The sequence below is a fragment of the Aedes albopictus genome, chromosome 2 (assembly GCF_035046485.1).
Source record: "Aedes albopictus strain Foshan chromosome 2, AalbF5, whole genome shotgun sequence".
NCBI lineage: Eukaryota > Metazoa > Arthropoda > Insecta > Diptera > Culicidae > Aedes > Aedes albopictus.
The window spans coordinates 503,961,062-503,978,603 of record NC_085137.1 but is presented as its reverse complement, the minus strand read 5'-3'; the positions used below and the strand labels follow the sequence as shown (position 1 = coordinate 503,978,603).

Genomic DNA, 17,542 nt, shown 5'->3' with positions numbered 1-17,542 from the left:
TCCCTGGAGAAATTCTTGGAAGAATCCCTGGAGGAATTCCTGGAAGAATCCCTGTAGGAATTCCTGGAGGAATCCCTGGAGGAATTCCTGGAGGAAACCCTGGATGAATTCCTGGAAGAATCCCTGGAGGAATTCCTGGAAAAATCCTTGGAGGAATTCCTGGAAGAATCCCAGGAGGAATTCCTGAAAGAATCCCTGGAGGAATTCCTGGAAGAATCCCTGAAGAAATTCTTGGAAGAATCCCTGGAGGAATTCCTGGAAGAGTCCCTGAAGGAATTTAAAGAAGAATCCCTGGAGGAATTATAGGAAGAATCTCAGGAGATATTCCTAGAGGAACCCCTGGAAGAATCCTGGAGGAATTCCCGAGGGAATTCCCGGAAGTGGACTAGTGGACCTCCTAATATATAGCTTAGGAATTGCTAGACGGGTCCCCGAAAAAGCTCCTGCAGGAAATGACGATAGAATTCCTGGAAAAATCCTTGGAGGAATTTCTGGAAGAATCCCTGGACGAATTCCTGGAAGAATTCCTGGAAAAATTCCTGGAAGAATCATTGGAGGAATTTCTGGAAGAATCCCTGGAGGAATTCCTGGAAGAATTCCTGGAAAAATTCCTGGAAGAATTATTGGAGGAATTTCTGGAAGAATCACTGAAGGAATTTCTGGAAGAATCACTGGAGGAATTTCTGTAATAATCCCTGGATGAATTCTTGGAAGAATCCCTGGAGGAATTCTTGGAAGAATCCTTGGAGGAAATCCTGGAAGAATCCCTGGAGGAATTCTTGGAAGAATCCCTGGAGGAATACTTGGAAGAATCCCTGGGAGAATCCCTGGAGGAAATCCTGGAAGAATCCCTGGAGGAATTCTTGGAAGAATCCCTGGAGGAATACTTGGAAGAATCCCTGGGAGAATCCCTGGAGGAATTCCTGGAAGAATCCCTGGAGGAATTTCTGGAAGAATCCCTGGAGGAATTTCTGAAAGAATCTCTGGAGGAATTCTTGGAAGAATTTTTGGAGGAATTCCTGGAAGAATTCCTGGAAAAATTCTTGGAAGAATCCTTGGAGGAATTCCTGGAAGAATCCCTGGAAGAATTTCTGAAAGAATCTCTGGAGGAATTCCTGGAAGAATTTTTGGCGGAATTCCTGGAAGAATCCCTGGAGGAATTCCTGGAAGAATCCCTGGAGGAATTCCTGGAAGAGTCCCTGGAGGAATTCCTGGAAGAATTCCTGGAGGAATTCCTGGAAGAATCCCTGGAGAAATTTCTGGAAGAATCCCTGGAGAAATTCTTGGAAGAATCCCTGGAGGAATTCCTGTAAGAATCCCTGTAGGAATTCCTGGAGGAATCCCTGAAGGAATTCCTGGAGGAATCCCTGAAGGAATTCCTGGAGGAATCCCTGGATGAATTCCTGGAAGAATCCCTGGAGGAATTCCTGGAAGAATCCCTGGAGGAATTCCTGGAAGAATCCCTGGAGAAATTCTTGGAAGAATCCCTGGAGGAATTCCTGGAAAAATCCTTGGAGGAATTCCTGGAAGAATCCCTGGAGGAATTCCTGAAAGAATCCCTGGAGGAATTCCTGGAAGAATCCCTGGACGAATTCCTGGAAGAGTCCCTGAAGGAATTTAAAGAAGAATCCCTGGAGGAATTATAGGAAGAATCTCAGGAGATATTCCTAGAGGAACCCCTGGAAGAATCCTGGAAGAATCCTGGAGGAATTCCCGAGGGAATTCCCGGAAGTGGACTAGTGGACCTCCTAATATATAGCTTAGGAATTGCTAGACGGGTCCCCGAAAAAGCTCCTGCAGGAATTGACGATAGAATTCCTGGTGGAATTTCCGTTGGAACACTTGCTGGATTCCCAATGAAACTCCAAGATAAATTGTCAATGGAACTCCTGCAGTGGATTTCTCGGAGAAATCTCCGATAGATCACTTGAAAGAATTCCCGAAGAAACTCCTAGGGGATATTACAAGCAAATTCTGGAGTAATTGTTAAAGCTACTACTGGAGAAACTCCCGAAGAAACTTTTGAAAAAGACTCGGAAAAAGAAAACTCTGGAACACTTCAGGAAACTTCTAAAGAACTGTTGGAGAAATTCCCGAACAAATTCATTGAAGAATTCCTGAAGGAATTGCTGGAGGAACCCCGGATGGAACTCCCAATACTACTGGAGTAATTTCCAATGGAACCCCTAAAGGAATTATCGATGGAACTTTGGGAGGAATTCATTATGAAACTCTGGGAAAAAATCACAATGAATCTTTTGCAGGAATTCCCGAAGGATTTCCTAGAGTAATTCTCTATTAAACTGCTGGAGAATTTAACGATGAAAACCATGGGGGATTTTTTAAGAATCCTTCGTATTAATTGGTGAAGGAACTACGGGATACATTCCCGGAAAACCTTTGAAAAAATCCTGAATGATCTCAAGGAAAAACTTTTGAGGGAACTACTGATTAAATTTACATAAGAAGTATTTGAGAAACTCTAAGAAAAACTTCTGATCCTGAACCTGAAGGATCTCCTTGAGTTCCGGGAATGTCTGCAAAAAAACTAAGAATTTAAAATGCAACTCATTGATCATGGTCTCAAAACTCTTGTTATTCGAAGCGTCTTCCGGAGGAATTCCAAATGGAATTTCTGGAGAAATCACCAAATTCATAACAGGGAATTCCTACTAAAGGAATCTCAGAAGGGTTTCCCGTTATGAAAAGCCCATGAAATGTTTCTTCCGGAAGAATTCTAGAACGAGTTCCTTCCTACAGTCACTGCCACTTGCCACAGAAAAGTTCACGAATAACCACACAAATAGTGATCGGTTTCCGGATGAAGTTTCCGCGAGTAATCCATGTTTTTAGTAAGCACATCAGCAGCCGCTGCGAATTCCGATATGAAATTCCAAATTCCTGCAATGATTTATGCAGTCCGACTGCTGAAATCTGATTCCAACATTGATTTCGATTGAGATTCCATATTTGCGATTAAATTCCATCACCAATGTAAATATGTAAACAAACGCACAACGCAACGCAGCATTGTGGGCGATGTTTGCGTCAACGCATCCGTCTGCGTTTTTAGTACATTGACGGATCCGTTAACGCTGAAGTCGAAGTCGAAGTCGACGCAGCATTGTGGCTCCCGCTTAAGCCGTCTATCGCCTTCGTGAACCTTTGCGGGGGCTATCGATTGCAGCACTGCGCACTGATCCCTCAAAAATTGCATTAGGTCATCGTACTTTGGGACGTCTTTACTGTTGTGGCGCGTCTCGCAGTTGCGGAGAGTGGTTTGGTCGAGACGAGAACACACCATGTACGCCAATATCGTCGACCATTTGGCCGTCTGCTCCCTAATCTTGTTCAACATCAGCAGGTTTTTGTCGAACTCACTGATGACGTGGCTTAGCGCTTCGCAGTTTTCTCTGCGCATTGGTTCAACGGCGAATAACGCGTCCAGGTGGGCCTTTACGATAAGCTTCTTATTTTCGTACCTTTTCTGCAACATCTTCCAGGCAACCTCGTAGTTGTCGCCCGTCAGCTCCACTGAATTCAGCTCTTGTAGTGCTTCACCGGTAGTCGAAGGTCGCAAGTAGGTAAACTTGTCGACGTCTGCCAGCTGCTGGTTGTTGTGGATCAGGCTTCGAAAGGTATCTCGGAAGCTTGTCCAATCCTGAACTCTCCCACTGAAGCTCGGAAGCTTGATGTCCGGCAGTTTCACCCGGGACATTGGCTGAACTTCAACTACATTTTCGATGGTGGCTCGTGGGGTTTCCCTTTTTGGCCGCAGCTGAATCAACGCGGCCTTCACTTCGAAGTATTGCTCCTGAACGTTGTACAGCGACTCCTCGAAGCTCTCCTTCCGCTTTTCTCGCTCTGATCGGGTATTTTCAGCTATTTTCACGTCACTAGCACTATCTTCATCGTCGAAATACAGCTCAATTTTCCGCCGAACGCTGTAGAACTTCTTCATAGCCTCCTCTAAGGTCTCCAGGCGGACATCGATTTGGATTTCGTGCTTTCCTTTCTGGAACTCCTCCATGGTCACCATCTTCATAGCTATCTAAATCACCCACAAATTTACAGTACTGTTGGATGATCAAGTTACTAATGGTTCGTGGCACTTAATGTTCACAGCACAAGTTCAAACATAAGTTCGTGTTCGTTTCAATCACTTTTCACTCAACAGCAGTACTGTAAATTTGCCAATTAAGTTTATTGATTCACTTCACACCACTTTTCATTCACTGAATCAGCTTGACTGCGCGAATCGCGAACACTGCTACCGGAATTACTCCTCCAAATGTTCCGCGTGACCGACCGAAAACCAGCTATTTGACAGCAGGGGATTACAGGGGGTCCGGTGTTATGGAATGTCATGTACGACGAGGTGTTGAGGTTAGAGTATCCAGTGGGAGTGGTGATTGTCGGATTTGCCGACGACATTACGCTCGAAGTCTACGGTGAAACGATCGAGGAGGTGAAGTTGACTACCGACCACTCGATCAAGGTTGTGGAGGCGTGGATGCGGTCCAGGAAACTGGAGCTGGCTCACCACAAGACAGAGGTGACGGTTGTTAACAACCTGAAGTCGGAGCAGCAGACGGAGATCAGTGTAGGAGACTGTACTATCCTGTCAAAGCGCTCCGTCAAACACTTGGGCGTGATGATCGACGATAAGCTTACCTTCGGTAGCCACGTCGATTATGCCTGTAAAAGAGCCTCCACAGCTATTGCGGCACTGTCCCGGATGATGTCCAATAGCTCTGCGGTGTACGCCAGTAAGCTGGCTAGTGTTGCTACGTCCATACTTAGGTATGGCGGTCCGGCGTGGGGCACCGCGCTAAGTACTAAATGCTACCGACGGAAGCTGGAAAGTACTTACAGGCTTATGTGCCTGAGGGTTGCGAGCGCGTACCGTACCGTGTCACACGACGCTCTCTGCGTCATTACTGGTATGGTGCCTATCAGCATTCTTATCAGTGAGGACATGGAGTGCTTCGAAATGCGCGGCACAAGAGGCATACGCAGGACTGCCAGGATGGCCTCTATGGTCAAATGGCAGCGCGCGTGGGACAGTTCCACCAAAGGAAGGTGGACCCATAGGTTGATACCGAGGGTAGATAGTTGGATTAATAGGCGCCATGGGGAAGTTACATTCCACCTGACACAGGTCCTTACAGGTCATGGTTGCTTCCGACAGTATCTACACCGTTTCGGGCATGCGGATTCTCCCGAATGCCCAGCGTGCAATGGTTTAGAGGAAACGGCGGAACACGTTTTGTTCGTGTGCCCGCGTTTTCGCACAATGCGTGACCGCATGCTTGCCACATGCGAGGAGGACACAACTCCGGACAACTTGGTCCAGAGGATGTGTAGGGATGAGTTTGGCTGGAACGCCGTTTCAACGGCTATCACCCATATCGTCTGGGAACTACAGAGGAGGTGGCGCGTGGACTCGGAGAGTGGCTAGTCCAGATGCAGTACAAGAGGTGGTCCAGGGGTTCGGAGTCGGCTTCGTAGGTCATACCGGTGCCCTGCGGTCGAGATCGACCCTTACAACGATTAAGTGGCCGCGGAGAGGAAGTCCCGGTAGCGGTGCTGTCGTGGCGTCAGTCTACTGGGTTGGATCCGAGCCCGCGGTTGGAAAGGGGTCCCCGGCAAGGGTCGGGGTAGGTGAGATCCTGCTGTCTGCAACCTACGGGTGCATCTGATAGGGCCTGAAGGGTAGTGATACCCTTCCTTACGGGCAGGTCAGATCGGGTTGCACGTGGGCATCAGTTCTTGATGTCCGCTCAGCAGTAGGGCGCGGGCGGGGTTGACCCTGCCCGCCTTCCGAGGACAAAGGGAGTGGCGAGGACCACTCGGGAAACTGGCTAAGCGCCAGCATGCTACCGTGATGGACTCTCCAAAGCGAGTCATCGATGTTCGTTGCTGCTAGGCTGCGCAGCTAACCATGAGGGTGCGATGTGCACTAGCCCCTCTCTGAAGCAATACCTTCTTGGTGGTTCCGAAGAGACGTAGGGTTTGGCGACCATAGGAATGGTTTAGTGGGTACGAGGAGAGAGTAGTCCTGGATTTTACTTTTGTTGTAGAAGACGGCCTGTCAGACCTACACTACCCTAACCTTCTGTTAGGGTGTCTGTTGAGCAGATTATCCCCCTATGGTTTAGAAGGAAAAAAAAAATGAAAGCGATCTAAAGAGACCAGAACTAGTGGTTCACAATCTCGGACCGAACAATAGGATTAGGATTCCTAAAAGAACTTCTGAAGGAGTTTCTGAAGGAACTCCTGAGGGAATTCTTGATGGGACTCCTAGAGAAATTCTCGGAGGAACTCCTGGAGTAATTCCAGATTGAACTATGTATTGGGTGAACTCCTTAGGGAATTGCCCATAGAACTCCTGGGAAAATTCGCGGTTTAACTCGGTAAAAAACAAAAACTCCTGGAAGTTCTCGAGTTCCCGATTGAACTCGTGATCCTGATGGAACTCCTGGTGGAATTCCCAATGAAATTCCTGTAGGTCTCATTCTGCCAGCTTCGAGCTCTAAAGTGTTTTCTGTGCTCCCGTCCTTGATCCGTCTCTTCGTGCGTTTTACGACTGCAAATCTTTTTTCATGCCAAATGAGGTAGTGAAAAACATGACCTAGCTTTCGTTATCAATCGCTTAGCGATAAGACGCTACCAAATTCTGGAAACGGCCCAACAAATGTTAATCATAGCTAGTGCTGTCATCGCCCAAGCGCACCAAACAGTCCGAATCGCGAGTGATCATTCCACCAGCATGGACTCAAATCGTCAACGCTTACTACTCTCGCTATTGGTAGCCGCAGCTTCCATTGGCGCCGTCTGGGCAGCGGGTGATGAACCCCACCTGGATCCGCTGGAGTTCTCCTACCTCACACTGTGGAAGTACACGCTGGCCGAGTGCGAAAAACACGGCGTCAACGGATCGATCATCACCAAGTCCTGGATCGGTGTGCGGCGATGCCTCCGGACCAAGTTGGACGTGATCGCGTTCAACATGGACTCGATGCGACTGGACGTCGACAATCAGCAGGCCATTTTGGAGAAGTAGGCTTGGGGAGGGGGGGGGGATAGTTTGGACTGGAAGATGTGCCTAAAATCGGGGAATCTTTGTAGGCACTGCCCGAATCTGATGCAAGCCAGTGGATGCTTCGATCCGTTCATGAAGAATGTTGAGACCTGCGTTCAGAACGACAACTTCGAGATCTTCAAGGCTATGCGGAACTGGATCACGGACGTTTTGGAGCACATCTGCGAGGATAATGGAGCACGAATTAGTGAGATCTGTGCAGTTTTACGTCAGTTTCGTTGTAATTTCAATTTTGTGCACTATTTTGTAGAATATGATCGGGTGAAGCACGAGAAATGTACGGCCGAATTGGGTCAATACGTGTTTGAATGCGCCGCTCAGAACATTATCGATAAGCAGTACAGCAATCGGAAGTCGCTTTCCGGAGAAGACTGCAGGTAAGGCGCCGTCGGTGACACTCAGAAAAATGTGTTAATGAATTCATGAACTGTGCAAAATGTCATGAGGGGATTTTTTTTATTACCGAACAGGTTTGGGCCGAATGGTCTCCGATTTCAATAAAAATTGTACCAGTGCTAGAGGTCGTGGATCATATATCGAATTCAAAAAAATCATAGTGGACTATTTTTCCGGAAAACGTTAGATAAAATTTCACGATTTTCCAAAATTTTCCAAAACACCCCAAACTTCAGGTCGTTTTCACCAAAAAAAAACTACCATTGAGTTTTTTTTATTCCTATCCCCCAAATAAAATTTTATATTCCAGAAATTACTTCATCAATTTTACCAAGTATTTCTTCAGAATTTTTTGCTAGGTTGCCTTCAGAAAATCTTTCAAAAAATATTTCAGATATTTTCTCAACGGGTTTCTTTGAAAAAATCTTTAAGAATTTCTCTAAAAAATCTTTCAGAAACTCATTCAGGGATCCTTTAAAAAAATCAAATAAAGAATTCATCTGCAGATTTTTTTTTAAATTTCTCAAAGGAATTTCTATATTCCATCAGAAATTTCCTGGAAGAAGCTTTCAGTTTATTCAGAAATTAGTCAAAGGATTTGTCCCGATATCTTTCCTAGAATTTTATTGAATAATCTTCCACTATTTCTCAGAGTTCCAAAGTTTTCTTTGGAATTCTTCTAGATCTAGAGATTCCTGCAAAAGTATCTTTAAGGATTAGGTACCTAGAAACTCTTTAATAGATTTTATCAGTAATTCCGCCATTAATTCCTATGGAAAACCCTGCAGAGATTCCTTTAGAAATCCAGAGAATTCCTTCAGAAATTCTTCCAGGGTTTTTTTTTAGAAAATCTTCTACGGCTTTCTCTAGAAGTTCGACTAATGTTTTCTTCTGAAAGTCATCTATAGATTTCTTTAAAAACAAGAAATCTATCACATCGCTTAGAAACTCTTCGACTCCGAAAGTGTTCAATGCTTACTAAGGATTGCTCCATATATTTCTGCTGGAATTCCGCTAAGAAACCCTTCATGAATTTCCTTATAAACTCCTCCAGAAAACCGTAAATTTGGAATTCATTCAGAAATTTCTCCAGATATTGCGTTAGAAAATCTGCCTTTGATTCCATCCAAAATGTCTCTAATGGTTTCTTTTCAAAGTCTCCCATGGATTCCTTCGGAACTTCCTCTAGGGATTTCTTCATAAAACCTTTCAGGATTTTTTTTCTAAATCTCCAAAAAAATACTCAAGAAACTTTTTCAGGGATTCCTTTAAAAATACATGTGTTCTTTCAGAAATTCTTCGAATTGTTCTTTACAAATTCTTACAGGCAGAAACTGCTCCAGGAATTCCTGTAAGAGTTACTCCATGAATTCCATTGGAAATTTCTCCAGGATTTTCATCCAGTATTCCTCTGGATATTTTTGCTGAAATTCCTTTAGAGATTCTTGCATCATTTAATCCAATGATTCCAGCAGGAATACTTACAGGGAACAAAAACCTCTGTAGAGATTCCTTCAGGAATTTCTCCTGGTATTCCTTCATGTCCATAGATTGTCTAATAATGACTGAATATTTTCTTACAGATCTTCTGAGAAATATTTTGATTTAACTTCAGAAGAAACCTTTGGTATTTTTTTTGGAAAAAGTCTGGTAAAACCAAATTTAACCAATCGCCGAGAATTGGTAAAATAGTTCGTTTGAGGATTCCTGAAAACCCTTGAAACTCAGTTGAGTGCAAAACAATCAAAAATATATTTTTTGACGAAAATTTGAATAAAAAAGAAAACAACAAATTAAAGCAAATTAACAATGTCTAATTGTAGTGGGGCGCCAACCTGGACACTTGCCAAGAGCCCAATGGGACCACGCTACGGCTCTGTTTGGGAGTCATCTGATAAAAAAGGCGTTGAAGGGAGGCGATGTTTTGAAAGACAGTCTTTTTACGCATCCAAAAATGCCGATATTTTTATGTAAAATCTGACACAATTGGCATAAAATCTTTCGAAAATTCTTCAAACATATTCACGCAATTTATTTACGTCAAAAGTTCTTCCATTGACACAGAATTGTAGCGTCCTCAGCGGTTGGAGGACGTGGATCCCATAGTGATCAACTTCACCCCGCTGATCAACTATCCCCCAGATTACGGTATCTAAGATTGATCATGTGTTTTTACGTGCTTCCGTATTCTCAAAAAAAAAAAAGATTTTTCTAGATTATGTTGAATATTTACCATGATGTTATCTGAGAATTTCATCTACTATTTTATTTTGAGAAATCTTTGTAGTTTTTTAAATGAGCAAGGAAAAATCAGTATGATTTCAAAATTCTAGAGAATGTTTCTTTCTTAAAAATCCGAGGACTTTCATCGAATTCATTCAATTAATTTTACAGTGTTGAAAACAAGTATTTCAAATGGAAAATATTCCGATGATGCTCTTTCAGTTCATACAATTGTTATTTCTAGTAAATGTTTGGCCTTAAACTCTTGTAAATCTTGTTCCAGTAAAATTTGGCTATAAACTCTTGTAAATCCAGCAGAAGTTTTATGTTTATTTTTATTCCCTCAAAACAAATTTAATATTACAGGAATTCCTTCACATATTTCTCCATTTATATCTTCGGAATTTCTTGCAGGATTTTTTCACTAAATCCTTCAAAAATTCTTTCAGAAATTCTTCTAGGGAATTCATTGCAAAATTATCAAAGAATTCCTGCAGTAATTCTAATAATTACTTCTAATAAAACAAATCAAAAATTCTTCTGGAGATTCCTCTTGAAGTTTCTCGAAGGACTCGTTTTGAAATTCCTCCACGGAGGCTTCCAGGAAGTTATTTTAGGAATTTATTCAAAAATTAGTCAAATAATTCCTTCGGTTATTTGATCAAGGATTTTATTGAATAAACTTCCATAGTTTCCTTAAGAAATTTCTGCAGATATTCTTTAACCCTCTACAGGAAACCTTAAATGATGGTCCATTTCGGAAACCTGGGGTCCATTTGGACCCCAAATTCGTTCTTCTGGATCGCATGATCCTGATTTATTAGAATATCGGTGTCTTCAGTAAAGTTGTTGGGTTGGTCAAGGACTTACCGATGCTGGACCGTTTAATTCGGAATTTCATATATAGGTGGCGCTAGTGAGCATGTAAGTATTCAGTATTTGTGCACATATATATCAAGATCCTGACCACATAGAATTTTGGTGTCTTCGGCATAGTTGTTTATTAGTTAAATTGTTTGCTCATGATGGACCGTTTGTTTGAAAATGTTACACATAGATGGCGCTATTGAGCGTGCAAATTTTATATTAATATATCTCAGGAAAAACCCTTCTGGAATTCCCTAAAAAAATTCTGTAAAACCTATCTACTCTAGGAGTTTCCCCAGCATTTTTCTAGAAACTCTTTCAAAAATTCCTATGGCGATTTTTGAGAGGACTCTTCCGATATTCTTTCGAGCCACCTTTTAAAAAACTCTTCCAAGTTTCCATCGAGCATCTCAGTCAAGAATTTCTTCAAGATTTATTAATGATTCCTTAAAAAAAAATCCAAAAAATGGTTTAAAAAATTCTCCAAGAATTTTTTAAACCATTTTCTTCAGAAATTCTTTGGAAATGCCTAGAAACATCTGGAGGAATTCATGGAGGAATCCCTGGAGGAATTCCTGGAGGAATCCCTGGAGGAATTCCTGGAGGAATTCATGGAGGAATCCCTGGAGGAATTCCTGGAGGAATCCCTGGAGGAATTCCTGAAGGAATTCCTGGAGGAATTCCTGGGGGAATCCCTGGAGGAATTTCTGGAGAAATTGCTAGAGGAATCCTTGCAGGAATTCCTTGAGAAATTACTGAAGGAATTCTTGGAGAAATTCCTGAAGGAATCCTTGGAAGAATCCCTAAAGGAATTCCTAGAGGAATCCCTGGATGAATTATTGGAGGAATCCCTGGCGGAATTCCTGGAGGAATCCCTGGAGGAATTCCTGGAGGAATCCCTGGAGAAATTCCAGGAGGAATTCCTGGAGTAATCCCTGGAGGAATCCCTGGAGTAATCCCTGGTGGAATTCCTGGAGAAATTCCTGGAGGAATCCCTAGAGAAATTCCTGAAGGAATCCCTGGAGGAGTCCCTGGAGGAATTCCTGGAGGAATTCCTAGAGGAATTCCTGGAGGAATCCTTGGAGAATACTTGAATTAATTCTGAAACAATCCTTGGAGAAATCGCAAGAGAATTATTTAGATGAACTACTAAAGGGATCTGAGGAAAAAAAAACCTGAAGGAATTATGGGAGGAATTTCTAAATGCATCTTTGAAGGAATTCCTTAAGGCTGTTTACGGCATCATCAGCATCGGCAGCCATGTTGGATATGAGCCTCAAAATTTCAAAGTGATAATTCTCTGCCACCAAAGCGAATATTCGTATGAAAAAGTATCATCCTATATGCTCACTCGCAGTGATTGCGATGATACCTTTTCTGCTGCGTTGCTGCAGAATTGACAGTTTTTTATCACTTCAAAAATGCGAGGCAAACAATCATTGAAAAGCAAAAAGTCAATGATTCGTTTGAAAACTTAGTGATGCAGATGTTTCTAGGCATTTCCAAAGAATTTCTGAAGAAAATGGTTTAAAAAATTCTTGGAGAATTTTTAAACCATTTTTTAGATTTTTTTTAAGGAATCCTTAAAAAAAAGTCGAGTCAAGTACAAGACACTGAAGACGACCTAACAGTTGAGGTCGAAATACGTATCTGTCAAAGGATGCAAATTCTTAGTGGAATTCAAAGGAACAGTACTTAACGCGATTATCTTTTTACTTAAAGTCAATATGTTATACCCAACTTGTTTGTTATTACTCCAATGTTGCCTGGGGTCCAAATGGACCCCAGGTATCCATTACAGGGTTAATACCTGAAAAAACTGGAAGAACTTTGAAAAAAATCTTGGAGAAATCGCTGAAGGAACTCATAGAGAAACCCCTGCAAGAGTTCTTCGAGAAACCCAAATCCTCCAGAGGAAATCCTTCAATAAGCTTCCAAAAAAAATTCTAAGAATTACAGGAGAAATCCCTAAGAAATTTCTTGGAGGAATCTTTGAAGAAAATCTTGGTGAAATCTCTCCAGAAATCCTTGATTAAATTCCTTTACTAATAACTGAGTATGGGTTGTCCAATGGGCAATGGGTTGTCCAACTTTTAACGGAAGCTGAGTAAGAAAACAAAGGATTTTTCGATTTCTGAGTAAGACCAACTCAGCCACGAAGTAGAAATTTTTCTCTGTGTGAAATTCTCCAGGGGATTCCTCTTGGAATTCCCCAGGGGATTCCTCTTGGAATTCCCCAGGGGATTCCTCTTGGAATTCCCCAGGGGATTCCTCTTGGAATTCCCCAGGGGATTCCTCTTGGAATTCCCCAGGGGATTCCTCTTGGAATTCCCCAGGGGATTCCTCTTGGAATTCCCCAGGGGATTCCTCTTGGAATTCCCCAGGGGATTCCTCTTGGAATTCCCCAGGGGATTCCTCTTGGAATTCCCCAGGGGATTCCTCTTGGAATTCCCCAGGGGATTCCTCTTGGAATTCCCCAGGGGATTCTTCTTGGAATTCCCCAGGGAATTCTTCTTGGAATTCCCCAGGGGATTCTTCTTGGAATTCCCCAGGGGATTCCTCTTGGAATTCCCCAGGGGATTCCTCTTGGAATTCCCCAGGGGATTCCTCTTGGAATTCCCCAGGGGATTCCTCTTGGAATTCCCCAGGGGATTCCTCTTGGAATTCCCCAGGGGATTCTTCTTGGAATTCCTCAGGGGATTCCTCTTGGAATTCCCCAGGGGATTCCTCTTGGAATTCCCCAGGGGATTCCTCTTGGAATTCCCCAGGGGATTCCTCTTGGAATTCCCCAGGGGATTCCTCTTGGAATTCCCCAGGGGATTCCTCTTGGAATTCCCCAGGGGATTCCTCTTGGAATTCCCCAGGGGATTCCTCTTGGAATTCCCCAGGGGATTCCTCTTGGAATTCCCCAGGGGATTCCTCTTGGAATTCCCCAGGGGATTCCTCTTGGAATTCCCCAGGGGATTCCTCTTGGAATTCCCCAGGGGATTCCTCTTGGAATTCCCCAGGGGATTCCTCTTGGAATTCCCCAGGGGATTCCTCTTGGAATTCCCCAGGGGATTCCTCGTGGAATTCCCCAGGGGATTCCTCTTGGAATTCCTCAGGGGATTTCTCTTGGAACTTCCCAGGGGATTCTTCTTGGAACTCCCCAGGGGATTCTTCTTGGAATTCTCCAGGGGATTTCTCTTGGAACTCCCCAGGGGATTCCTCTTGGAATTCCCCAGGGGATTCCTCTTGGAATTCCCCAGGGGATTCCTCTTGGAATTCCCCAGGGGATTCCTCTTGGAATTCCCCAGGGGATTCCTCTTGGAATTCCCCAGGGGATTCCTCTTGGAATTCTCCAGGGGATTCCTCTTGGAATTCCCCAGGAGATTCCTCTTGGAATTCCCCAGGGGATTCCTCTTGGAATTCCCCAGGGGATTCCTCTTGGAATTCCCCAGGGGATTCCTCTTGGAATTCCCCAGGGGATTCCTCTTGGAATTCCCCAGGGGATTCCTCTTGGAATTCCCCAGGGGATTCCTCTTGGAATTCCCCAGGGGATTCCTCTTGGAATTCCCCAGGGGATTCCTCTTGGAATTCCCCAGGGGATTCCTCTTGGAATTCCCCAGGGGATTCCTCTTGGAATTCCCCAGGGGATTCTTCTTGGAATTCCCCAGGGGATTCCTCTTGGAATTCCCCAGGGGATTCCTCTTGGAATTCCCCAGGGGATTCCTCTTGGAATTCCCCAGGGGATTCCTCTTGGAATTCCCCAGGGGATTCCTCTTGGAATTCCCCAGGGGATTCCTCTTGGAATTCCCCAGGGGATTCCTCTTGGAATTCCCCAGGGGATTCCTCTTGGAATTCCCCAGGGGATTCCTCTTGGAATTCCCCAGGGGATTCCTCTTGGAATTCCCCAGGGGATTCCTCTTGGAATTCCCCAGGGGATTCCTCTTGGAATTCCCCAGGGGATTCCTCTTGGAATTCCCCAGGGGATTCCTCTTGGAATTCCCCAGGGGATTCCTCTTGGAATTCCCCAGGGGATTCCTCTTGGAATTCCCCAGGGGATTCCTCTTGGAATTCCCCAGGGGATTCCTCTTGGAATTCCCCAGGGGATTCCTCTTGGAATTCCCCAGGGGATTCCTCTTGGAATTCCCCAGGGGATTCCTCTTGGAATTCCCCAGGGGATTCCTCTTGGAATTCCCCAGAGGATTCCTCTTGGAATTCCCCAGGGGATTCCTCTTGGAATTCCCCAGGGGATTCCTCTTGGAATTCCCCAGGGGATTCCTCTTGGAATTCCCCAGGGGATTCCTCTTGGAATTCCCAAGGGGGTTTCTTCTTGGAATTCCCCAGGGGACTCCTCTTGGAATTCCCCAGGGGACTCCTCTTGGAATTCTCCAGGGGGTTCCTCTTGGAACCCCGTTGAATTAGACTAGAAAAATACAATAACGTGCGAGAAGTGTTACAAACTACAAACTAAGGTCAATAAAACTTTAAACAACCCACACAAAAAAAACAGATACGTACCGAAAACAGGAGAAAAAAGTGACAATAAACTTACTGCATGATAAGAAAGATTTATTTATATGTGAATGAACTATAGAAACCCATCTCCCATCTATTGTAATCCTCTCTAACTAACAATATATAAACCTTTTACACGTCCTATTGAAACTATACTGGAAAGCAAACATGAATCCCCACTCAAAAAGCATACGCCCTCAAGATATGCACCATAGAAGCCGTGTCGGCAGCGGAAAACCTCTAAGCTCATCCGGTCGCGTTGTCACATGGTATAGACATGGCAGACAAAGCAGGCGTTGGATAGGAAGACGAAGCCAAGCGTTTGTCGGCTTGCACGCAAGTTGCGCCCATGTGGCACAGTGGACCACGCTACGGCTCTGCCGGTGAATCGAATTCACTCGGTTCGGGAATTTTGACACTAGAGCGGGGCCGTTTCCAATCAGAATTTGGACGATTCTCAAAATTCTTGGAGTGAGTGAATTCTGCTCACCGGTGGATAAGTCCATGGACTTAGGACCAATGGACTTATCCACCGATGAACCGAATTCATCGCGGTCCGAGAATTTTGACACTAGAGCGGGGCCATTCCCAATCAGAACCGGTAATTTCTGATTGGAAATCGTTCAATTCTGATTGGAAACGGCCCCGCTCTAGTGTCAAAATTTTCGGACCGCGATGAATTCCGTTCATCGGTGGATAAGTCCATTGGTCCTAGAAGAGTTGATTTCCAATACACTCGACGCAAACGTCAAATGGGTGGACTCGTGCATTAGATTATTCATGACACTGGTTCACGAATTCATGATCACGCTTTCCGTACGATTTTTGTGTGATTCATTACAAATCTATATTTTCCAGCACGATCGATCGGGCCAAGGATTGTCTAGTGGTCAAACTGAAGGAATGTTCGGTATTTGCGGCAGCTGCCCAGCTCTTCTACGATAACTTCATCCGGATAACCTCCTGCGCTGCCGCCACCGCCATCGATGATGGCAACTGAATCCAAATAAACCTCTAAGAGTTTGTTTGCAATCACGCTGTCTGTCGAACCACGCAGTTCATTCAGGACTGAATTGATAGAGTAAAAGAGAAACATTCCACGCATAGCATTCGGCACTCGATAATTCCGACGAATGATATAAACAATACAACGCAAGCTCAGTTCGGCTGGACATGGATGTGAAGTGAAGTACATGAAAAGAGTCCATTTCCCTGTTTTGGCCCGGGCACAGTACTCCTCTAAAGATGCTCAACTCGTTTCAATCTACGACACATTGTTTATTTACTGTTTTGTAGAGTTTTGTTTACATTTCCAGCGAACACGGGTAGAGAGATTGAAGGTGTTATTTGGCATAAATAGTGCAATATATTTCCAACAATGCGCTAAATTTAGGACGCCAGCACGCCCCTCCCGTCAGCGATCCTCCACTTCCACTATTTGGTGGTTTATAATTAGATTGTGATCGGACGAATAATTGGATTGAAAGTTCATAGCGGCAAAAGGGTCTTCTAATTGGAATTTAGGGGGAGTAGGGACATAATGGACACACCTGGTTTTACTCTAATTATTGAATTTCAAGCAAAACATGAAAAGTAGAACTATTTAACAACTAGTTAGTGCTCTGTTAATCAACGTTACCATTTATATTACCTAAAATTAATTCAATTCGCTTAACTGACCGATGTAAGCACAGACAAACAGACGTAACACTGACAAAATTTCCACCGAGCATGGTTTTAACGATCATTTAAAATCTTCTATGTTCTGACATTCACAACCAGAGGCGCGCGCATCGTTTTACTTTGCATTTGAGACGTTTTCACACTATTGCGCTTTCTGTTGGAGATGTTGCACAATGCAGTGTTTCATGAAACATGTTCACCAGGTGATGATTTTTTTTTTAAGAAAATTGTTCTAAGTGTTAAGTCTGTGGATACAGTATCGGACAATAAAAATTCACCAAAGTCGTTTTCCCATACAAACTAATCAACTTCAGATTGTCATATCTCAGTAATTTCTTAACCGATTAATTTGTTTTTTTTTTCTATGACGAACTACTAAACATTTCAATGTTTAAAAACTATTGAAAAAGTTCGGTGACAAAAAATCTTATAGCAAAAAGTGGTCACGTCATATCATTATGCTGTCTTCGGCAAATATGTTTCTTGTGTGATGACTAATGAATGTGCTGAAGAAACCAACATGATTTGACTTTAGCATTATTTTTTGTGGTGGTGCATTTTTGTTGTTAATATACAACCTATCTGTAACTATTGTATCAATAGTTAAACAAAAAGTACGGTGTTTTTCAATAGTTTTGAATATTCGAAACGAACAACGAAACCAATCGGTTAAAAAATAAACGAGATATGGCAATCGAAAGTTGCCTAGTTTGTGTGGAGCATTTCCAGCGCAACGCACGAAGCGCGTAGACGCGATCTTTTTCAATT

At 43.6% G+C, this 17,542-nt stretch overlaps 2 protein-coding genes across 7 annotated transcripts in view; both read left to right on the top strand.

Annotated features, from left to right (window-relative positions):
• Positions 1–17,542, top strand: part of LOC109407819 (ribonuclease P protein subunit p25-like protein) — a 606,744-nt gene that overhangs the window by 296,948 nt on the left and 292,254 nt on the right. The window lies entirely within an intron of this gene.
• On the top strand, positions 6,525–16,993 carry LOC109410063 (uncharacterized). Its single transcript, XM_019683597.3, has 4 exons — positions 6,525–7,062; positions 7,132–7,292; positions 7,356–7,482; positions 15,950–16,993. Exons 1-4 carry the CDS (start codon positions 6,698–6,700, stop codon positions 16,089–16,091), a joined length of 795 nt encoding a protein of 264 aa, XP_019539142.2. The 5' UTR covers positions 6,525–6,697; the 3' UTR covers positions 16,092–16,993.

Coding starts and splice junctions, on each gene's coding strand:
- LOC109410063 (XM_019683597.3), top strand. CDS start 6,698: ATGTTAATCATAGCTAGTGCTGTCATCGCCCAAGCGCACCAAACAGTC. Junction 7,293..7,355: donor GGATAATGGAGCACGAATTA/GTGAGATCTGTG, acceptor ACTATTTTGTAG/AATATGATCGGGTGAAGCAC. Junction 7,483..15,949: donor CTTTCCGGAGAAGACTGCAG/GTAAGGCGCCGT, acceptor TATATTTTCCAG/CACGATCGATCGGGCCAAGG.